The sequence below is a fragment of the Cottoperca gobio genome, chromosome 5 (assembly GCF_900634415.1).
Source record: "Cottoperca gobio chromosome 5, fCotGob3.1, whole genome shotgun sequence".
Classification (NCBI taxonomy): Eukaryota; Metazoa; Chordata; class Actinopteri; order Perciformes; family Bovichtidae; genus Cottoperca; species Cottoperca gobio.
In genome coordinates this window covers 24,166,934-24,190,645 of record NC_041359.1, presented here as the reverse complement: position 1 = coordinate 24,190,645, position 23,712 = coordinate 24,166,934, and the positions used below count along the sequence as shown (strand labels likewise).

Genomic DNA, 23,712 nt, shown 5'->3' with positions numbered 1-23,712 from the left:
CTGTTAAACGACCAGGTCTTCCAAAATCCCGACATGTGTCATCTTGCCTTTCCTGCCTCTGCCTCTGCTGACAACAGCCAACATTCGTTACTGTTGCTCCAGCAGGTTGAACCCGGAGTGTATCGTCCCGACAGTTTCCACCCAGCGGTCATGTAGAGCAGACGGATCGGGTTGCCTGTCTCGTTCTCTGTCTGTCGCACATCAGACCTACTGTAGGTCAAGAATCGTTTGCAGGTGGCATTGGATGTAACGCACAACGTGCATTTCAGATCGGGAAAAATACATCAAACATTCAGTAGATTTATTTGAGTCTTTGTGGTAATTGCACTCTTTGCTAAGACGTCTGCTGCTTTTGGCAGATAAAAATATGAAAATTGCAAATTCTGTGTTGCCCAAAGCACCGTATTATTGTGCTCCTCCTCACCTAGGCTGTCGTGTCAGTGTGAAGAGACTGAGCCTCTAATTGCTCCTGATTCTGTGCATGTATACTGGGTGTGTGTTGAGGGGTGGGCCTGTTGTTTTTCCAAATTCCCCGGCAATGAAACGGATAATGCTTCCTGCTGTGCTTCTGCTTTTTGAATAGCAGCCGTCTTTTTAATTGATTCTTTTCTCCCCTTATCTTCCTCTTGTGTTGTCGGTTACGAGTAACGGTGCTGGCAGGGGGCCAAGAGAAATGACGGCCCCTGCGGGCAAGTGCAGAGTAAACTGGCTTAAAGGGCCAGTTCACTCCGTCAGAACAGCTTGTCGGATGGTTAGATATCTTTAGAAAAGCTTCCCACTCCCACACCTTTCTGACGTCTGATTAGCCGTGGGGGGGGGGGGGCCTGTGTCCGATCATTCCTGTAACCTACGATCTGACATTCACACCCACCTACCGGCCAGCTGTGCAGAGGTTAGAACGTACGCTGGGTTTAAACTTCTCTCTCAGCCCTCTTTTTTTTCCTCAAAAGTATTTGTGGTACTTCTCATGTAAACAGCCGAGTGCATCGGGATGGATTTCTGTGTGAACATCTCCGCTGGTATCCCAATTTTTAAGAATATTAAATCTCCCCCTCGTCTATGACAGATGGCTTTTCACCCCACATTTGAGTTAGGTCATTCTCAACACACTTGTGATATCGCGGTCGGCCAACATGTCGTACGGCCAACTTCTCTTCTAGCATAACCCTTCCCTCAGGGGAAAGGGAGGCGTGATTTGTGTAAAAGGAAGAAAGCCAGACGTTCGGTTTCCCTTAAACCATGTGACCGTGTGTGTGTGTGAGAGACTGCATGTCACAGACAACTGCCTTAGCAGGTTACAAACCACAGGATTTCCCTCTTCTATGTGTATTAGACATTCCCTCTTTTATCTCCTCTAACATCTGAGGGATGTCTTTATTACACGTTTCAGAAGAAAGTTATCTTCTGTTCAAACAGAGCCCAAAGCATTAATAATGCCCGGAGTGTTCTAGGTTTATACAAGTGTTGTGACGGGAAGTTTTTCTTTCACCTATTATTCTACTTTAAGTGTAAGGGAATTGATATTTAACGACGTTTGTACAATTTGCTTTTCATTTGCAGTTGTCTTATATCCTGCTCCGTCTGTCCCCTTGCATGAAGTGGTCCAGAAATCCATTTCAGATTTTCCCCTTAACTCTTGCAAAACGGTGAAGGAACACAATGTACTCTCAGAGATGGGGCATTTTTGGGTGGGGTGGGGTGGTTTGGGTTCCTCGAAAGCAAACTACAGAGCCATTGGGGCTTGAGGAGAGCCCTTTGGATCTGAATCAGCTAAATGTTTGCATGAAAAGTATAAAATGAAGAAATCTCAGCACAGTGTTTTTGTGGAAACTTCCACATACTTTATCAAGTCTCCTCTTGTTGTTTAGTCTGCAAAATGTACACTTAACACTGTCTCTTACATCAAATATGACGGGAATCTTACCTGATGAGCGACTCTTATCCAGCATGAAACTGTATTTTGGTCTCCAGTTGTCTTTGGGTTTTCCTCAACGCACCTCTCTCCAGAATCCCGCGGGTTCAGCCGTCACTGGACGACCGAATCTTCCCCACACAGCCTGGGGTCGCTGCAGTCTACAGCGTGAGTCAGCTCTCGCAGCCCTTCTCTCAGACATATCAACCGGTACGTTGCACTGCATGTACATGAAAAATACACACTTCAGATACAGAATACACACACACACACACACACACACACACACAAGACTTCTATCTAAAGTATGGACTGAATGTAGTTGCATACACTTTGACCATGAGTGTACCAAAAACATACACTCAGTTGCCAGATTATTAGGTACACCTGGCTAAAACTACTGTAGCCTTATGCAACACTACCTTCACGGAGGTTGCAATGTTTAGCTTTTAATTTGAACTGTTTTTTTTTAGACATGTTTATGGTAATTTCTGGAGCCGTTGAACTGCATTGCATCTTACTGAGAGGTGCTTCTAATATTTAGTCTACCCTCATTGACATAAATAGGGTGGACACGATATTAGAAACTCCTCACAGAACATTATAACCATTCTAATTATGCTCTGATGTAGGCTTCATGCCACCCCAAAAACATCAACATATGAGGTGATTCTTTTTTGCTGTTTTTGACCTGACCACAGAGTGCCACAGACATTGCTGTTTTTTTGAGGCAGAGCGCCCAACTGAAGTTCAGTGCAGGAGAAACGCACCAGTTTCCTCCTAAGAACATTGTAACCTTTATGAAGGTAGGATTCATTGCATTCGTTTTCAAGTGTAAACCCCTTCAAGTGTACCTGATAAACTGGCAACTGAATGTGTGTCGAGTTTAAATATGCCATAGCGGCTTGGTGCCATGCAAGAGGACAGTGCCTATAAAACTACTCTACCCTCTCTACATTTGTTTTTCATGTTATTATTTTTAAAACATTGTGTCGCAGATTTGTTGTAAATGCTATATTTATAAACAAAGCAAGAGGTTGAATAGATTTTTCAGGCACTGTAAACATGCATTTGTGGGTTTTTTAATTCATTTTTAAATGTCTTTATTACGTAAAGAAGAAGGCATGCTTGTTGAAACATACTGCTGTGATCTGACTGCTGTGGAAATGTGTCACCTCGGGGGACTTTTGCCATTTTCCGTCTCCTTCAGTAGTCAATTAACATTTCCTGTATCTGATCTTTGTCATTATAATATTCACATAATTCATGTTTTATTTATTGCTCAATATTGTTGAATGTGCTTGGAGCATCAGCGTGCGAGTTGGGGGCTTCAGGAAGACTTTTATATTTGGTCACGGAAGAAATCCCAAATGAATGTGGTGTGCTGTCCTCGGCTGAACTACGGACGGTCAATTTCTTGTCTCGTCCGTGACCAGCCACACCTAGTGTATATCCCTAAAGACAAAAACAAACCCGAAAATAGCGTCCTCCCTTCCTCTGAGGACATGCCAGTAACCATCTGCAAGTGGGCTTTGTGTTGTACAAAGAGGCACGTTGAGCATGGCTGCTTGTAGACCCTCAGTGCTCTGCTGCACCATTCTGGGCTTCTCCTCTGATAAGCCAAATGTGCATTTATCAGACGGACAGTGATTTGTTGGTGGGCTTTGTACGATACTGGTTAGTGGAAACCCTACAATTAAATGTTTACTACAGAAATGAGAAGATAAGATTGATTTTCTTTTTCACTACACATTTTATAGATTTTTATTTTTTATTTTTTCTCCACAAAATGAACTGAGCTGGCACAATTCATGCAAACATGGCGCGCACTGAGATTTCCTCGACATTTAATACCAATATTGCAGTGGTCATTTGTGGGGGGAAATCGGCTTGTGTGTGTTTGATAGCCCCGTGGTGCTTTTTCTCTTTTTTTTTTTATAATAATCTTGACTTTTACAAGCCTTGTAGTTTACCGCAGAATTGCCACTGTGATTATTTGACACCACAAAGGGGTTTTTTCAGTGATGATTTCTGACGTGCAGAAGGTAGCTGCACATTGCACAAGAAAAGCCGCTTGTATGCTTCAAGACGGGCTATTCATCTGTGAGATTATGAATCCAGTGTAACACAACCACACTGGAAACACTGCAGGTTTTATGAGGATTTTCTAGCTCTGAAAGTTCATTTTAAGGCGTTAGGCTGCAACAATGATGACACTGGTGGAAATAAACCGTGCCCATGGCATGAAACAGTTGTTCTCTGCAGTGGATGCCGGGCTTTTATACGCTCTATTTTTCCCCTTCCCCTCATGTACAGCTCCTATACAGCCGCTTGCCTCCCCTCCCCCATCCCATCACTCTGTATGTCCTCAGAATCAGTCACTCGCCTGAAGCAGTGCAGGCTCCTCCCCTGGCAACAGCAGCTAGATTAGTTGCTTTATCCCAGGTCATCCGAGGGAAGTGGGCCACACATAGAAGATGGAAAGATGCAGTAGGGATTGGTACTATAGCAGCTGTACAGAATATTGTCTGTAGTGGCTACGGATATGAATGTCATTTTAAGATGTTAGTCCATAAAAATGTAGCTTTACCGTTAAGCTGTAAAAGCTTTAATGGCCTGGGTGAAAAAAAGAAAAATAATTAAAAAAAGCTTGGCTGGAGAGGAAGGTCCCAGCTTTCCAGGCTGTCTCAGTCTCAGTGACTGCTGCTTTCTTCCTGCAGTATACTGTCTCATTCCCTGGCGTGTAAGGCTTGCTGCAGAAACGAGCAGCACCTGCAGTGATGCCAGCCCACAGCTGCAGCAGCCAAGGCCCATCCTGCCAAACCACAGGCGAAGAGCTGAGTCAAATCTCATCGCTTCCTCCTGATACTGCTCACTCGTTTCAAGACGAATTCGAGCCCTTTGTTGGCCCATATTGATGAGGCTTGTAGAAATGACCCCTGTTGTATCTAGTGCATCTATTGGAGCACTCTATTTGTCACAGATGAGTGGGATTGTAATGTGATTATATGACCCTGCTTTGCCATATGAGGCCCAGGCATCCTTGCACAGCATAGCTGGGCACAGCAGGCTGCAGAAGAGGCCAGAACCGGTCTTAGCCAACCCCTGCAGGCTTCAACACTCATCCACAGCACAGGTCTTCACCTCTGCACACATACAGGGGCTAATCCTAAAGCTTTAGCTTAATTTACATTTCTCAGCAGGAGGGCGGACTAATGACCTGTGGAATCCCGTCTCTGCTTTTCCTCCTCTGCATCAGTGCATGCGTGTGTCCGTGTGTGTGTGTGTGTGTGTGCATCAGTCTGACACAGTATCTAGTTTTGTTTATCCGTCTAACCATACTGTTTTATGTGATACAGGTACCCAGGCATGCTGGCCCTCCTTACTCTGCTCATGACATCACCAAGGGACACCCTAACTTGGCGGGAACCCCGCCCGGTCATGCCCACTCCCCGGCGCTCACTCAGGTATCCCTACCCACAGCTTCCCAATATCGCTACCCTAAGGGCTGGGAGACAGGCGTAGGGGTGAGTTTATCAGTGTGTCCGCCGTCAACCTCTCCGCATATTCATGTTTGATCCGTCCATTTGTCTGTTTGCTTTTTATGTCTTGTGTTAGGGCTGTATTCAACCCTTTACTCTTCTCTCATAACAAAGCAGTTAGCCGTGTGTACATGACTGTATTGTTTTAATGAAATTCAGATGGACGTATGATTTAAAACAAATTCTAATGGAACAAACTCTATGCACTGGTGCCTCTAGACCAGGGGTCGGGAACCTATGGCTCTTTCGATAATGCAATATGGCTCGTTTAACATTTTTTAACATGATTAACAAGTAATAAATAATTATATTGTGTCATTTTAAAGTAAAAACATTTAGCAGCTGATTTGTTTTTAGTTCTCCCCTCTCCTTTCCTCCGCTCTGTCTCTGGCTGTAGGTGAAGGTGTGTTCACACGTGTGTGCGTAGGGGGCGGAGCCCCGCCCTTCGCGAAACCGAGCAGAGGAGAAACTGCACAAAGCAAGCAGTAGACCGGGGGGGGTCAAACTCAATCACAGGGAGAGACAAACACGGTCCACATGTAGTGAACAGGATACACATATTGGATAAAGTGCAAAAAGATATGGAACATATTTAAGTCAACTGCAAATGGATTGCTGAGCAGTTCAATTTAAATATCTGAGCTGCAAAGTCGGCAAATGCGCTCAGTTTATGAGCAGAATGCGTGGTGGAGATGGTTTGTCAGTGTTTGGAAACACGCTCGTTATTCTTAAAAAATGCACGCATAAAGTTGCATTCAAATTTATATATTTTTATATATGGCTCTCAAGGAAATGCATAAAAAAATATTTCGCTTTTATGGCTCTCCCAGCCAAAAAGGTTCCCGACCCCTGCTCTAGACGAACATACATCTACTGTACTCTCTATACAGTACGTGTTTATTCCTGATGGAGGTCTGAAGGGGGCAAGGGGCTAAATAGAGTACTACATTGTGTCCATCGTATTGGTGGAACCACGTCACAGGAATCTCTTGTCAGAGCTGTGAACCTGCAGCTGAAAGACGTCCTCTGCGAAGCTTCAACACCAGCAGTTAAACATTTTAAAGCGTTACCAGCCATGTTTAGACCTTTTGGGTATAAAGTCGGGAAATAATTAATCAGGTTTGGTAATACGTTAAAAGGGGATTTGGGTTTAACCTCCTGTGTACTACCAGGGTTAACGGCAGAAGCATAGTGATTACCTTGGATTCAGGTGAGATTATTTAAGTAACCAGTCAACACTAAATGTTACGGACTCACGACCATAATCCCAGGTTCATCAGAAAGAAGTGCGTGCAAGAATAAAGTGATTCATTTAGGGACATCAATTAAAGGATGCAAGAATAAATACTACATTTCAGGACACCAATTACAAGCTCAACATCCCGTACAATATAATAATTAGGATTAGAGATGGTTGGGGTCAGGTAAGGGGTTAAATATATGATGGGGAACTAATTGGGATTTCCTTCTCCATCCATAACTACTGTAAGATCTATACGCACGGATAGAATAGAGAAATGAAAAAATACAGTGGACCTAAACACAACAGGAATAATTTCGGGCCAAGCATGATCGTAAGATGCACTCGCACGTTACCTTTCTTTGTTTAAGGCAGCAGGTACATACTCTGGTTTCACTTTTTTATGAGGGGAAAAAAACTAAATACAATAAAACAATAACAATAAAAACGGGTAAATCTAAGAAAAAGGTTAAGTCACTGTCAAACAGTGACACTGCTGCTGTGATGTGTGCTGTCACCTCTGACCAGCTGCTTATCAGCATGTTGACTCCGTGACTCAGCTTCTCTGGAAGTATGTGACCATGCTTGTGAGGAATCTAGTTTTTCCACTTTACAGTTATAGCATAATGGCCCACTGCCTCACCCTAAAGCAGCTCTAGTCTCTCTCTCTCTCTCTCTCTCTCTCTCTCTCTCTCTCTCTCTCTCTCTCTCTCTCTCTCTCTCTCTCTCTCTCTCTCTCTCTCTCTCTCTCTCTCTCTCTCTCTCTCTCTCTCTCTCTCTCTCTCTCTCTCTCTCTCTCTCTCTCTCTCTCTCTCTCTCTCACCAGCCTTCTATAGATAGTCTTGTCAGCCAGGGCAAACTTAAGCGATCACTGCCATCCCAGCAGCAGCTTGGGGAAGAGTAAGCAGATCTGCGTAAAGCCACCTCTGTCTAGCACCACTGCACACCAGATGAGGAATAAAGCAACACAGGATTTGTAGTCCTTGAGGGTGCCAATTATCTTTGCACAGCACATAAACCCCAGTTGAAAACGTTTTTCTCCCAGCAACATCCAAAGTACTTTATTGTTGCTGGTGTATTGTTAAGGGTACAGCTGGACTGTGAAATGTCTTAATGAAATGACGAGTTATTTCTGCACAGTTCCTGGTCTGTATCTAACAAACCCTCTCCTCTTCTGTCTACCTTTCCTTTTCTTCTTTTGACAGTCTCCATACAACCCTGGACAAAATGCTGGTTCCGCCCCTCTAGTGTATTCTCCCCAGACACAGCCAATGAATGCACAGCCACAAAGTCGCCCGGTGAGTGTCCCTCTGGTCTTTGATTTACAGCACGCCTGCCTCCCAAGCACCCTAAAGGTTTGTGCTTTACTGTGGCTGTTATTGAAAGTTGGGAGTTTCACTGAGTCATTGATGGAGAGTCCGGGTGTTTAGAGGCCACAAAGAGCTCCAGAAATGTTGAACGATTTCAATCTGCTCATGGCAGAAAGGCACTTTAACATAGGCAGCACTTTTTGTTTTTTTATGAGGTCTCCTTAAAGGCCCCTTACCGACTTGTTGTGGTCAGTGGTACTGTATCACTGGTGGCGTACGGGACATGAGTCTACACTGGTGCAATCTTTCCCTCCCTTTTGCAACATAAAAGTTCAAATGTCAGAAACCATGTGTTATCTTATTGGTTTAAATCAAATCAAATGTATTTATATAGCCCAATATCACAACATATAGATTTGTATCAGTTAGTATTAGTACAAATACAACATCCATGTGACAGAAATGATGTTGTAAAAGAAAGGATGAATCCAGGATAATGTCAAAAAGGCTTCCCGGTGTCCGGCAGGACCAGGACAGCAGGCGCAGCCACGATTCATGAATGATCTATTACTGTGTAATGTAGCTTAAGGAAAGCTATGCAAAGATTACTAACACCTTTTGTTAAAACCTCACACCACAACAAGTCTAGAGACACACACACACACACACACACACACACACACACACACACACACACACCTAGTGAGCATTATTTATTAATCTTGCCTGGCTCCTGCCCAGCCCCCATCAGTAGAGCAAGGCTAACCAGACGTGTGTGTGTGTGTGTGTGTACACACAGACGTTCATCTTGTTTTAAGCTGTGTGGTTACAGTAGTAAGGTTTGCCACATCATTATTTTAATCCCACTACAGTATGCTTCACAGCATGCAAATCATTTCCTCTGTTTGACAATTAGCAATAATAATATCTAGCAAGCTATTTTTTTGCAAATACCTACCTGGACCTGGTTGTGCGCGCTGCATCGTGTGCCATGTGTCTATTAAATCTCTGTTGCTCTGTGGTTTTGTACTGTATTTTCAAGCATCTGCCCTCATCGCTCATCTTCTCTCTGTCTCTCTTATGCTCTTTCTTCTCCCTGCTTTGCCATCACTGCTTCAATCTCCTTGCTGGACCTCTCCTCCCTCCCCCACCAGTTTGCTACGGGCCCTCGACCAACCCACCATCAGGTAATTTACCCCCGCTGAATGCCCCTCCTGCTCCCTCTCTTGCATCATCATCATCATCATCAAAGCAGTTTTAGCTGGAAACCTGCTGGCAAAGGGCTGTTTGTGGGACGTCTGCTCTTTCTTAAAAAGAAAGTCTCACATTTGAAAGCTTCACGTATGTTGGATACAGTTAAAGCGTGCTGCTATTTATTCAATATATCCAGCCAGGTGCACACAGCAGGTGTGTTCTTGCACAGTTTGTTTATTTTTAAGGTGAGATTGATCGGAGTTCATTCCGAGAATTTAATTGGTATTTAAAAGTCTGTCACCAGGTTCAGATGTGATGAAGCTTGTGGGGGTCCTTCTGAGCAGAACCGCTCACCTTTTTATGCACAGGATGTTAATGATTTTGATTCTGCCTTCCTTACAGGTTATATATTTTTCTGACTGACTATAAGCCATTTAACATGACGTTATAATACTGATCTTTATGACATTAAACCAAAAAGGAAAGTACCAGCCGTGTTTGAACTTTGCTCCGGTGTTTTGAGCCTCTGGTGGTTTCCTTATTGAAGCAGAAAAGGAAATGTGAAGGTGAATACAGAGAAGCCACATTAAAGTATATGATAAGTCACTCACAAAAGATAAACAGCCGGTCAGAGCGCTCTCTTTCAGCGAACACACCCTTGATAACGGCTAACTTGTGCCAATGGAGCTGGACACACTGCAGGGCACTTCCATGCAGCATTAATACTGTATGCCGTTCCATTAATGTGATGTGGTGTCTTCAAACAGGGTATTGGGGGTGATTATAAGTTCCTATTATTTTTATATTATTGAAGTTCTTGCTCCCCTGAGCTGCTGACATCAACCTAATGATGTGTTTTAATAGTGGACAGTTAATCAGATTTTTCCCCCTTTCATTTTTAAGGCATAAGTATAGTTTCCAAGCGTAGTAGAGACATCACTTCAAATAATTCTGCTTTTCAAGGATATTTGGCTGCATTGCAGATTGCTTCGTGCCAGACAACGGAAATAGAGACGTTGATTTTTTTCTGTGCTTTGCGCAGCTAAATCTGTCGAGACACTTGTTTTTGTGACTTTGGTCTAATTTGTTTCCAGTAATTACACCAAGGTACTGCAATTAAATTGGCTGTTTTTATTGTTGTTTGGGTGAGAAGTTTGTGGTGTCGATTTCTTCACAACCACATCTGCAAGCCAAAGTCTAGAAAATGTATATCAACAAGTGGTGATCATAGTTACACGTTTTCAGAATAAAACAAGACAAAGTGATGAGGCTTAGTAGCCAGTGGGCAGTTAGGCTGTCGTCAAGGAGTCAGGAATAGCTGTGTGTTTGTCTTTGTTCATGACTGACACGCTTGTAAATTAGACTCTGGATCCTGTTAGGCAGTTGACACTTTGTGAGCCAATGTCATTAGATTATGAAGGGCATGTTAATGTGTGCATGTCTGGTAGTGCAGTATTTATGATGCTGTTTGTGTATTACCTTCCGGATGCTAAGAGTTTTAGACATGTCGGGGGTGCTGACATTCAAACCATGTAACTTTCTGTCATCCTTTCTGTTTGTTGCGTCATGCAGCTGCCCACTTGGATTGGTGTGTTATTCACACCCCAAGATGTACCTTGTGTTACTTGTTGTCTAACATCTTCACCTTCTGGATGCTTCTGAGTTGAAAACGTTTTGAACGGACTATTAATAGTGTGTGTGTGTGTGTGTGTGTGTGTGTGTGTGTGTGTGTGTGTGCACACGTACAAGTGCATGCTCTGGCTGTCACAAACTGGCGCTGGGATCTCTTGTGCCACCACGGAAGTGGAGTCGGAAAGCAGATGAAGCCGAACAGTGGCCTTTTATACCATTGGTGAAAACAGCCATTGTCCCCCTGAAACACACTCGATGCACAGTAAAGGGAACATAGAGATCAGAAAATTAATTAATTTGGCCAAAGCATAAGTCTGTCTTCAAACAAGGGTCATCATTATTAATTTTTTTTCCATCCCACTTATCAGTGTAACTGACTTTTTTAGATTTCAAACAAAGCTTTTGTTTGTGTGTGAACCAAAAGGTCAAAGCAAGTGGATATTACACTAAAACAGACAACTGTTGTTGTATCCACCAGAGAGCTGTTCAGAGTGTAAACCACTCTATTAATCTGAGTTTTACCCCTTGAGTGCTTCCTCTTGGTAGGTTTCAAGTAGCAGAAATGTCACATAATCGTAAAACCTTAACACGCTGTGCATTTCTATTCCACCTTGACATGCCGCTTACAGGTCATGATGTTGACATTGTTTTAAACCGGTACAACAGAGTTACTTTGTCATCGAACTCTAGCTATTTCACCACAATCCTACATGTGGACATTATCTGGGTTTCACTTGGTTCACTCTTTACCATCTTGCTAGAGAAAAGAGAAAAGACAAGATGGTTAAAATGGTAAAAAGTTCAGTATGTGTTATAAATGACTTATCTGCTATAAGGACAACATCAGCCCATATCTTTTTAAAGGAGTAGAAATAATTTCCCCCTAAAGGGAAATCCAGCTATCTGGACTACCAGGCTACCAGGGCAGTGAAGTGACACCTATCAGCTCCATTAGATATTGGGGTGTCTGTAACCCGCCCTGGTACAGCTCTCACCATCATCTCTGTGGCGAAGTCATCGTTGCAGGTGACAGCCAGGTCCATTGGGGCTGGAAAAACGCCAAATTGGCAAATTACAGTACGGTAGACTGGCGCTACCGTTGGAAGTAAAGTGTGTAGAGTGCGAGAGGATTATGTGTACAGTGGATATCTGTGGATAACTCTCCATGTTATGTCAGGGTGGCAAATGCTGATGTGACATTTTCACTCTACCACCCACTCTATGATAAACCAGTCCTCATTCTGAGGCACTTTTCTATTGTAAGAGTTATTTTTGCAAAATGAAAGTGGCTCAGGACCAGTTGGAGTGTCAGGTAGAGGGAAATCATTGGGTAGTTTCCTGCCTTGATGTGTGTGGGTGACTGATTGCCTGCTTGTTTATGTATCGAGTCTCACCAGTACAGTCTCCCATTGGCTTTTCTCTCTTTCCTGCTTTCAATACTCAAGGGAGGATTCAGGCCCATCCAGGTAACATTAACCTCTGTTTCAAAAGTCTCCCTGCAGACCTGCATGGCCAGGATCATCCTTACATGATCCCATCCCTTCTCCCTTTTAACCCCTTGCATCCCCTCATCTTCACTACAGTGTATGCTCAGTAGAGAGGTCTCTTTATCATCATTTCTTCCCTGTCTTTTATCCTGTAGAGGATCATTACTGCACCATTTACTTCCCAACTTTGTAGTTTTTGCTCCATTCATTACTCATCTTTAATGAGCTTGCCCAATTCAATGAACAGCATGCGGAATGAACGAGACTGTATATTGCTCCCTAAGATAAGTGCATTTCCTGTTCTACCCATGTGATAAGAAAGTGTCTCTTACCTGTTGGAAATATGTTTAATGTTTAACATTATTTTGTATTGTATTCATGTATGGTTTCAGCGTTGCTGGAGAGCACGCGTATTGTTTCAGGGATTTGCTTTCAGATCAAAGTTAGAAAGCACTTTTCTTTTTGTTGACAGTGTTGAAAACTTGTTTTCTCTGTCGACTCCTATTTCTTGCTTTGCCAGCTATTTTACTGAGAATATCTTCGGGTAGCTGGTAATGAACAGTTTCCTGGTCATTTCCCAGATTTCCACAGGGCTATTTGCAATAAAGCTATTAAACCGGATTTATTATGTTAAGGGTGATTTCCCTCCTGGGTGTTTTCAGACAGTTTTACAGCATTGTTGTTTCTGCTCTCCTTCACTGGAGCGCAATGTGACCGTGGTTGGGTTAGTCCCAGCTTGAGTCCTAGTTGTTTGTAAGTCAGTCACAGCTGTTGGTAGTGGTCTTTCTTCAGGCCTGTCCAAAACACAAAGCCCTTTCCAATATTACACTTTGAACAGATTGTGACGTGCTGTATAGAAGTCATTGTAGCTTCAGTCACAGAGTGTATTTTATGTGCCATGTGACGCATGAGAAAAGGCTGTATTGCTGCCTGATGAAGAGATCCATGCCATGTGTTGCACATTCAGTACAACTGCAAAGTTGGCCATGCTGCTCAGACGAGCACAAAAAAAAAAAAAAAAACAGTATTTGAAAACATTCAGCTGTCCCAAGAGTTTTTTCTTTTTTTTCCACAGCTGTGGAGTCTGGTGCTGCTTGTTTAGAGGTTAGACAGACTGAAAAAAATAAAATAAATGAAGAGGCGGTGTGTGTGAATGAGCATTTAGATTTGCTCCTGATGAGCAGGTTGGCACCTTGCATGGCAGCCTCTGCCATCAGGGTGTGAGTGTAGACGCGTCGTGTAAAAAGCTTTGAGTGGTCGGAAGAACAGAAAGGCACTAATGCAATATGACAATAAGGTTGTAAGTCATTTTAAAAATGGAGATCATACTTATCAATGAGGTAAAACAGTCAGGAATTTGGGAGCAAACCGGTGAAATTAGGAGAGATATTGAACAGAAAAAAATATGTGTTTGCAGCCTGGATTTTAAAGTATCAACAGAGTTTGTCTCCAGACTGTGCAGTGGGAGATTATTCCAGAGAAGTGGAGCTCGGTGTGCAAAGGCTCGACCACCAAACGAGTTCTTATTAAGTCGAGGAATGGTTAAGTCACCGGCCTCAAGGGAATGTAAAGGAGGTGATGGAGCATATGGGGAAATTAAGCTGGATATACATACTGTATATGAGCGAGCCACTCCATCTAAAGCCCTATAGGTAAGAAATCTGTTCTTGTGTGAAGCGGTAGCCAATGAAGAGACATCAGTTCTGGTGTTCTGTGATCTGGTGAGGACTCTGATAGCTGTGTTGTGGACCCGTTACAGACCTTTTGTTGTTGTGTTAGGTAGGCCAGAGAAAAAGTGCTTTACATTACAAATATCCCTGAAGTGCAGAGAAATCTGTTATAAGTTGCCACGGTGTTTAAAAAAACATCCAGTTCAAGATGCCTCAAAGGTCCCTTGACGACAGCACAGTGTTCAGCTGGTGAAACTTTTCTAAACCTAAACGATCCACCACGTCAATCATTTGTATACGTCTGCCTCCCTCCCACATTCATAATAATAACAACCTTCATGATGAGCACAGCGTGTATTGTGAATGTCTAGAATAATTGAGACAGTTTACTGATAGCAGTTATGTGCCATGTCTTCCTTTTTTTTTTTTTGTAAATTGCTTCTCAATATCATTTAATGATGCTTTTACAGCTTCTGTTTGGAGGATTGTAGGAGGGAATATTTAGGTGTCTAAACAGAGAGTGGTGCTGATGTCATGCTTCTGATTCATTATATTACTAACCAGTTACCATATAAAATCCAAACCTTCGTGATGCTTAGTAAAGCAGTTCATGGATGAGACTATGGGTTGATTGTCGAGGCATTAATCAGTATAAAAGTGTGCATGTCTGCCTGAAAATCATTTTTCTTTCATCCCTCAGTCTGAATGAGATCAGAGTAAGTCGCGGTGCTGGGCTTCCTTTTTTTCCCTCCCTCCCTCCCTCCCCTCCCTTTTTTTTTAAGCTGCTGATAAAAACCAGGACTGTCTCACTGTGAGACATGCGAAGGCCAAATGCTGGAGACATCTGAAGAACTCAACTTCTTTGCACTCTAGATAAAGCATGGCAGCATGTGGAAATGAGACTTCCGCCGCCGGGATGGTACTTAATGTCTTTTGTTGTTCCTCTGTGTTTCTTTCACATGTTGCCTTCAGTTTTTCCAGAGGACTCAGATGCAGACTGCAAGGCCCACCATCCCTACAAACGCACCCTCCATACGGCCGGGCTCACAGACTCCCACGGCGGCTGTCTACCCCACTAACCAACCAATAATGATGACCATGGCACCCATGCCGTTCCCTTCCCCACAGGCTGCACAGTACTACATCCCACAGGTGACACAGACGCTCTGAACTGACATTTGCTCTATACCTCAGTTAAAAGCATATTTCTTACTTTTGATTAATTCTAACAAACGCATATATTTAAACTTATTTAAATTGTACGTTGTCTTTGATTAGAATGAAGCAAAAGATATGTTAACGTGACATTTGCTTCAGCAGTTTTGATCTTTTTTCTTGCGGAGAAGTGAATAGTGAGAAATAGTTCTTTCGGCTGCAGCTTGTACGGGTCCATTTGAACTGATTAAAGGAATTTGTTCAACATTTAGGAAATGCACTTATTCAGTTTCTTTTGCCAAGAGTTAGATGAGAAGATCGATGCCACTCTTCATGTCTGATTATTGAATATGAAGCTGCAGCCATTTAGCCAGTTAGCTTACCTTTGCATAAAGACGAAATCAGTGAGAAACTGCTAATTTCCCAAAAGTTACTGCACCTGGCCAAGAAACAGTCGACCACACAACCCCCCGGTGAATCCATAATGTGTGCAATTTTTACAAAGATTAAACGAGATAAATGTGTTGATTAGTGAGCACCTGCGATTATTTAGTGTTTGTCCTGTTGACTCCAGAGAAAGCACTCTCAGGCTGCAGCTGGTACTGGTTAGACTCACTGATTACTAGAAATAGCATAGCCTTTGTGTATGCAGCATTTAAAAGAAGGCTTTTCTAAAATCTTTAATCTTTAAAATATGAAGAAATTGACTTCACTGATTGCAAAAGTGTGCAGTTCATTATCTGATGTGTTAAGCTGCCTCTCTCTGTGCTCTTTATTACTTGCAGTATCGCCACAGTACGCCCTACGTGGGACCTCCTCAGCAGTATTCAGTACAGCCTCCGGGGTCCGGCACCTTCTATCCTGGTCCAGGGCCTGGGGAGTACCCTTCCCCATATCGTGAGTCATTAATCCAACACAGTACTATTCCCATGTCACATTTAAAATCTGAATTCACCACAAACACACACACAACCTATCAGCCTTGTGTGCCCCCCCAAAGCAGGGGGATGTATCATGTACTAATATCTGTTTTCTTCTCGTTTATTTTTCCTTTCTGCTTTCAGATCCCCTCAGGTACCACCCGCCTGTCTCCCCCTCTGTTCCTGCTCCCGTCCCCACAGCTGGTCCACCCTACTACCCAGGACAGTCTGTGTATCCGCCCTCACCCCCCATCATAGTGCCTACACCACAGCAACCTCCACCAGCCAAGCGTGAGAAGAAAACAGTGAGTATCTTAGCAGTTCCTTTGAGGCTACATTTGACACTGTTGGAACAATAATCTCACTCTAAGGTCCGATTAGCAGCTGTTCTGCAGCTTTCAATGAGATCATGATTTCCATCACAGAAATGTAGATGTTTGTTTCTGAGCTTCTTAAGGTCTTTGCATCCATATTGGTTTATACGTTCAGCTTTACACTTCAGATTTGACCTCTGAAACAGCAGCTGACGAAACGTTCTCCTCTCAAAGTTCCTTTAGTAGCTGCTCTGGAGCTTTCCATCGTATCGTACTGTATAATCTTCATCGGCTGATTGAGTTTCCCCAGTTATTCCAGTTGCAGTTGTGTTTGAGAGTAACATAATCTAATTCTCTTGTTTAAAATATATTAAACGATATACTCCGATCGATCGCTATCAGCTGATATTCGCTCTAAATAGTTTGATCGGTGACAGTGACTCTATGAAGGCCGAACAGAAGACGCGTCCATTCTGAATTGAAACGTTTTTAAAACAAATTTTCCTGCTTTCTCACCTGTTCTTTAATTTGCTCTGAGAGCTGTTCACACGTCCCGGTGTGTGTACAGCTGTTTTGCACACACACACTGACGCTGAGCTCTCCGCAGTGCGTCCTGTTTGAAAAGCGCCGCAGATTCCTTTTGGCGCCCATGTTAACATATTGACCGTAAAATAACCTCAAACCCTGTGAGTACATCTGCAGGTGCTTCTGCTTTGCGTTCAATTAAAAACACACAATGGACAAATTATAATCTGCTCTTTCCATGAGCTCTGGTATAATCTTAAAGTTGTTTTTATTTAAGTGTCAGTGACCCGTTTTCTTTTCCTTCGCACAAATATAATACTAAATATAAATAAAGCATGCACAAGATGTGGCTGAGGCAGGGTCGCTCTGAGACTCGGTCGCTTTAGTGAGGTCTGTTTTTTTGTGCCATTGTCCTCCCAGATCCGTATCCGTGACCCCAATCAGGGCGGCAGGGATATCACAGAGGAGATCATGGCAGGGGGTTCAGGGAGCAGGAATTCAACGCCTCCTGTCGGCCGCCCTTCCTCTACCCCGACGCCCCCACAGGTATGTGCTCTCCGACACACTCACCTGCTGTAGTTACAGTTGTGTTAGCATAGCATATAGAGCGTCTGATTAGACCGGAGCATCAGCTGAGGAGAGGCGTCTCATGTTGCAGTGTGAGCTCTAATCCTTTCCGCGCTCCACCACGCTTGTGACAGACGGGACGCGGTAATTTAAGCGGCCATCTTGCCCTCTCATAAGTCATTCATGATGGCTTTCTGTTCAGAACATGCCTCAGGACTTCACAACATTCAAAAAGCACTTGTTTTAGTGGTTTAATAAACGGGGATTAGTGTTTATGTTCTTCGGCAGCCTTGGGTTTTCTGCCATATGTTCCTGGGATGTTTCTGGTCAAAGGGCCTAAAGAATAATAGAGAAAAGGAGTACTGCCATTAACATCGCACTAAACGCATGTGTAGACATACAGGTGGGTAACATGACGTGTTAAAACCACTTTACTCTTAATTTTCTCCTCATGAATTCATCTTGTTAACAGCTGTTTTAATCTTACACCTGCTTCTTTATTTATCTTTTGCACTAGATTGTGTTATTTACTGTCTGTATTCTCCTGCTTCGTCTGCAGAATCCACTCAGGCTGTGCTCTCTATCAATTCTGTTCTTTAACAAAAAGAAAACCAATGTATGCCGTTGGCACATTTTAACAAATGAAAGCCCAAATAAAACCGCTTTCCTGGCTTCTGAAGAAAGACATTGTGACTTCTTCCTCCCTGTGACCTTCTGTGGATGTTAACCGTCTTTCCTCTCTTTTTCTGTCTTTTTGTGCCCCTTTTGATTTATTTCTCTCTGTATCTTTTCCTCTGTCCTCTGCATTGTTCTGAGACACCCCCCCCCCCCCCCCCCTCTTCTGCCATTCCTCCCACATTGATCTTCATTTTCTGTCTTGTCCTCCATCGCTGTCCTCTTAATCAAAACACACCCCATTGGGCTCCTTATTTCTGCTTAATCTTGCATTTGGGCTTGTGTGTTTATTTGTTTGTGTGCGTGCTTGCCTACATCTCTGGGCCTGTCTTTCTGGTTTTCTGTGTTGCTAGTTTTTATGGCCGCACCCTCATTATCCTCACATTTTCTACCTCAAATCGCAGCAGCAGCTGAGCAGCAGCCAGACTCCAGAGCCGCAGCAACAGTCGCAGCCTCCTCAGCCACAGCAGGCCCATCCTGGAGGCTACACGTTAGAGCCCCAGCAGCCACCGCAGCCACCGCAGCCACAGCAGCCACAGCAGCCGTCGACCACTGGGGCGTCAGACACCAAACCAGGCCCAGGTCTGCACCAGCATTCCCCCTCTTTCTTTAAAATACATCCACAACTCCTCTAAACAGTCTAACCATACTGTTTTAACCTCGTTTGTATGCTGAAATAGTGAAAATATAACATTAGACCAAGAAATATTGATCTGCAATGTCCTCTTTGGTTTTGTTGTGCTCCTCATGTGGAGCAGCAACCCCAGTAACCTTCCACTCTTTGGCTCAAACAATGATTTCCAAACGCATACTTTGTATCACTTTTCCTCTTTCCCAGAACACATCGAATGTTTTCACTTTCATTTCACTCCCAGATCCGAGTGACGTATCAGCAGGCCTCCTCTGCGTTCCAGTGATTAGCTGGAACATTTGAACCAGCATTTCTTAGTTCACGTTTTGGAACCAGTTTCTACGTTTGTGTAGAAGTGTATTTGCTGAGGTTTAAAACTACTACCCTCAAACGTTGGTCTGGCTTATTGAGCCTGGAGCTGTCGCACTCATGAACTTAATATCCATCCAAGCATCTTTACTGTCATGTATTTAAAGAAACTATTAGGTACAGAACATGATGCAAATGTTACTTTTGAAGATCCAAGTGTTCATCTAAAGTATTCTTCTTCCAGATGATATGCCAAAACTGGAGCCAGTGGTCCAGAAGTCTTCCTCACCTGGGCTTGTGCAGCCTGAAGCCCCTGTAGAGAGACTTGAGGCCAAAGCTCCTGTAACTGAACCCTCTTCTACTGTTGAACCAGAGCTTCCCTCCCCTGCCTTGATGACCGCCCCCGCCACTCTCCCTCTCTCAGTGGCCACCAACAGCGAACGTCCCTCAGCCAGGGAGTCCACTGCTTCAGCCTCTTCTCCTTCCTCCACAGTCGGGGAGCACAAGCCGTCTTTGGCGCCACCTCAGACTCCCAACACAGACAAGCCTCTCTCAGACGCTCCGCGGACTCCGGCTGCCTCGCCAGCACCGGATCCCAAGGCTTTGAACGGCCTTGCAGACTCTGGGACTGAGCTGGACACGCCGGCTCCTGAGCCTTCTCTTCTGTCTTCAGCTGCACTCCAGCCCCAGGCCTCTGCTCCTGCTTGCAGAGAGGCCTCTTCCTCTGACACTTTGCCCTCTGACGTGAGGCCAGAGTTGCCCGTTGCTGCTGCTGCTGCTGCTGCTGCTGCTGTTGCTGCTGTGCTCGCCCCTGTGGCCCCTGTGGCCCCTGTGGCTGTGGTGCCAGTCACCCTGACCTCAAGCCCCGCCCCAGCTTTGCCAGTTTCGCCGCCGCCTGGCCTTCCGCCTCTCGTGCAGGCCACAACAGAGGCTGACGAGCCAAGCAAGTCCTTAGACCTCGTCCCTAGAGTAGGGGCAGAGGAACTTGGAGGCATTACTGACAGCAAAACAGAGTCCCAGCAACAAGCACTCACCAGGAAGAGTCCCACTACAGGTACTGAGTCCGATGCATTTCAACTACTGTGACATTTAGCGTTGTCTAGATCATTTGTTTCCATGTTTTAACCTGCAACAAAGGAGTAATGATTCTTGGGACTGAGTGGGTTGTTTTGGTGACAGTCCAGCATAAAACAAGACGCTGCTTTATGAGAACACTACTTTCTTCATTGTATTAAACCAACTTAGCAGAATTGAGTGGCTCTATAATTTACAATGATGTTTAATGAACACCCATAAAGCACACACTGCAGATGATCTCATCAAACACTCAGCTGACAGTTAACTCCCAAGAAGAAACAGAAAAACCTGGAAATTATGAGACGCGTTCTAAATATATGTGTTGGCCTTTGAGCCGAAACAATTTAGTCGTTTAATCAATTAGCTGATCGACAGAAAAATTATCGATTTCAGTCACTTTTCAGGCAAAAATGCTGAAAAAGTGTGAACCACATTTGTTTGTTTTGTAAAATGCTCCACAAACATGCAAGTGGCTGAGTGCACACACACACACACACACACACACACACACACACACACACACACACACACACACACACACACACACACACACACACACACACACAGCTCAGTCTGCTGCAGAGCGACACCCGACAGACAGGTAGAACCGAAAGGTCTCGGCATCAGCAGTGTTTGTATGCAGCAATATTGACTTCCTGTCTGTTGAACTGCACACCTGTCCTTATAATTAAAGCAGGATGAAAAGAGATTGTTAATGTTTGATCTCTGTAAAGAATAAGGTTTACGTTTATCATGTTCTTGTTTTGTATAAATTCTAGCAAGATTAATTTATGAGAAATACAAAAGTGCCCACAAGTTGCTAAAATATAATGACTCATGTTAGTAGGAAACTTACTTTACTTTATCCCTCTTGTTCTGTTCTGTACAAATAGTATTTGCAAATAACGTTTAACATTTGTTTCAGTTGTTCAGAGATGGCTGATGTTTATCATATTAGGACTTTGTAGTCGTCATAGTTAAAGTGACTTTAAAGCATTCTCTGGCTTTCATCATGTTGTCAACTACACACATCTGCTCTCCATTGTAGGTTTACACAATAATAAAACAGTTTTTACCCAGATTTAAAAGTGGACTAACACATTTTCTTACACGGACAAAAAGAAACTCTTGCATTTCATTGCCTTCTAAACACGAATTTCACTTTTAAATCTATTGCGGTTGTGTTGTTTGAAGACCGGCTGTGGCTGATTGCATGTTTCTGCTTTTTGTATTTGTGTGCAGTAAATCAGAGCGCTTCTGCTATACCAAAGACCTGGAGGAAACCAAATGAAGGGATCTCTGCTGGAGACGAACCTCAAAAGGACGACGAGGTAAGAAAAGGGGTTCAAAACGGCTCACTGTGCAGGACGAGGAAACAACTTAACCAGCTGGAAAGTGTATTCAAAGTCTATACACGTGTTGAATTTGAATCCTGATGGTATAGATAATCTCACCTTCAGATGTTGACAAAGATCCTGTGATATTTACCTACTTATCGATCATTTTGTGAGATTTCTTTTTTTTTTTTTTAAATGGTTGATATCTCATTTTGGATCAAGCCTTTTTAACATTTCTACAAAGTATGTAAGGATCAGGACGGAGAGGGTGCGAGAGAGAGAAGAGGAAAGGCACAAGTTGGCAATAGTTCAAGTGGAAAATGTTTCCACATGTGTGGTGGGGGAAGCTGACGTTGGGGTGTTGTCATCGTTTGAGAACAACAGCGAGGACTTATCCATCATCTTCATTGCTCACGCAGCCCAATGTATGTAAAAAAAAACCATCAGCTCTTTCCCGCTCTGGCTTCCTCTGCTTTATTGTTCTGTTCTGGGCTTGTAGCTGTGGGAACACCACCAACAGAACGGTTTCCCAGACTTTTAAATGGCTTCTTGTCGGCCGCATTGAACAAGCCCTGATGCACAAGAAGAAGAAATGATGCACACATTTTACACATTGCTAAAAAAAAACATAGAAATATCTTAGAGCATAACTGCTACATATAATAATTCAGATAAGGACAGTCGGAATGGTGTAGAAAACATCAAACCAGCATAGGCCTGTCCACTCTGTGCCACCAGCTTATTGTCGTCCTACTTCTCCCCCTGTTCTGTCTTTTGTCTGCACCTGACCCATTCTGCCCTCCTCTGCATTTCATCGTCTCATTCATCCCGGAGTCTCTGCTCTTCACTCTTGTTTTATTCATTCATCCCTCATTTTCCACTCCTGTATTTGTACAATTTCATTGTGTGTCCATCCATTTCACTCTGTCTGCAGATGACCTCTTTGAAGCTCTGTAGCTGCTAATTATACACAGTGTTATGTGGAGCAAAAATACTAGTTGTTAATTATGATGAGCGCTACGCGACAGCAGCTATTAAGCTATTAGGAGGGTTTTTTATCTTCCTAAATGATAATAGAGCAGGGCATAATTCTGACAGATCTGAAAACTGAATCTTGCCTCCACACAGGACGAGCCCGGGCCAGTGGATCAGCCTGCTGGAGAGCAGGCCCTGCAGTCAGCTCCTCTGTGCAGCAGCCTGGTACCTCTACCAGCAGTCCTCACCTCCACCCCCGCTCCAGCTCCAGCTCCTGCCAGCAGCCCAGAGGCTGAAGGAAAGCCCGCCACACCAGAGGAGAACGGTGAGGCCGAGCTGGAGCCCATGGGGAACGGGGCAGGTCACACTTCAGAGACGGAGAGCAGCGACGGAGGAGCCACTCCCGCAGACAAGGAGAACTCCACAGGGGCCCCACAGGAGATGGAAGGTTAGCAGGGCAACACCTTTTACTACAAATGATTTTTGTGTTGACATTCACATTTTAAGGATAACTTTCTCTGCCTTTAGGAGCTCTCAGTTCATTCTCTTTCTTTTTTCCCCCTCAAACCCCCCGTGGTGGTCCAGACCTGGCCGAGGCTAGTGGGAAGCGTCAGTATAACAGGGACTTCCTGTTGGGCTTCCAGTTCATGCCTGCCTGCGTACAGAAGCCTGAGGGTCTCCCACCCATCAGTGATGTGGTGCTGGACAAGGTGAGATGTTGCAGATATCCCCCAGAAATACCCCACAGTCCTGAAACCTCCGAGTGCAACATGTAGTTTGTTTAAATGTTATCGATGCAGGTCCTTCTCTAAATGTTGCTTTTAAAAGGGAAAGTGGATCGGAAATGTTCCTTGGTAATTAGAGCCACAATGTCCGTCGATAATGGGTTCTGTAAGTAAGAGTGCATATGTTTAAGGTTTTGTTTGAAATAATGAAATATACAGAAAATTAACCGGCAATAATTTCCGATAATCAATGAATCTTTTTTTAAATCAATTGTGAAACGAGCATTCTGTGTCTTTGGCTTCTCAGTTGTGAAGACTTGCTGCTGTTCTTCTGTTTATAACGGTGTAAACTCAACGTCATTGGGTGTTAGACTTTTGTTAGTCGGACAAAACGAGCAGTTTAAAAAATGTCACCTCAGGCTCCGGGAAATTATTCATCATTTTCTGAGGGTTTTAAAGACTAAGCGATTAAACTATTAAATTATATATTATATGAATAAATAATGAAAACAGTC

The 23,712-nt window shown here is 43.7% G+C and overlaps 1 protein-coding gene across 7 annotated transcripts in view; it reads left to right on the top strand.

The window, feature by feature from the left end:
- The window catches only part of eif4g3a (eukaryotic translation initiation factor 4 gamma, 3a), a 44,862-nt gene that overhangs the window by 7,245 nt on the left and 13,905 nt on the right, over positions 1 to 23,712 (top strand). The window contains exons 2-15 of one of the 7 annotated variants that reach the window (XM_029430997.1): positions 2,008 to 2,122; positions 2,614 to 2,718; positions 5,272 to 5,439; positions 7,900 to 7,992; positions 9,159 to 9,191; positions 14,960 to 15,139; positions 15,928 to 16,039; positions 16,207 to 16,367; positions 17,313 to 17,447; positions 18,548 to 18,725; positions 19,328 to 20,137; positions 21,403 to 21,491; positions 22,626 to 22,920; positions 23,058 to 23,182. In XM_029430997.1, the coding sequence (XP_029286857.1) occupies positions 2,008 to 2,122; positions 2,614 to 2,718; positions 5,272 to 5,439; positions 7,900 to 7,992; positions 9,159 to 9,191; positions 14,960 to 15,139; positions 15,928 to 16,039; positions 16,207 to 16,367; positions 17,313 to 17,447; positions 18,548 to 18,725; positions 19,328 to 20,137; positions 21,403 to 21,491; positions 22,626 to 22,920; positions 23,058 to 23,182 (2,599 nt within the window). Of the gene's footprint in view, positions 1 to 2,007; positions 2,123 to 2,613; positions 2,719 to 5,271; positions 5,440 to 7,899; positions 8,050 to 9,158; positions 9,192 to 14,959; positions 15,140 to 15,927; positions 16,040 to 16,206; positions 16,368 to 17,312; positions 17,448 to 18,547; positions 18,726 to 19,327; positions 20,138 to 21,402; positions 21,492 to 22,625; positions 22,921 to 23,057; positions 23,183 to 23,712 lie in introns of all 7 variants that reach the window. The other 6 variants (XM_029430995.1, XM_029430993.1, XM_029430992.1 and 3 more) reach the window with 6 other exon arrangements.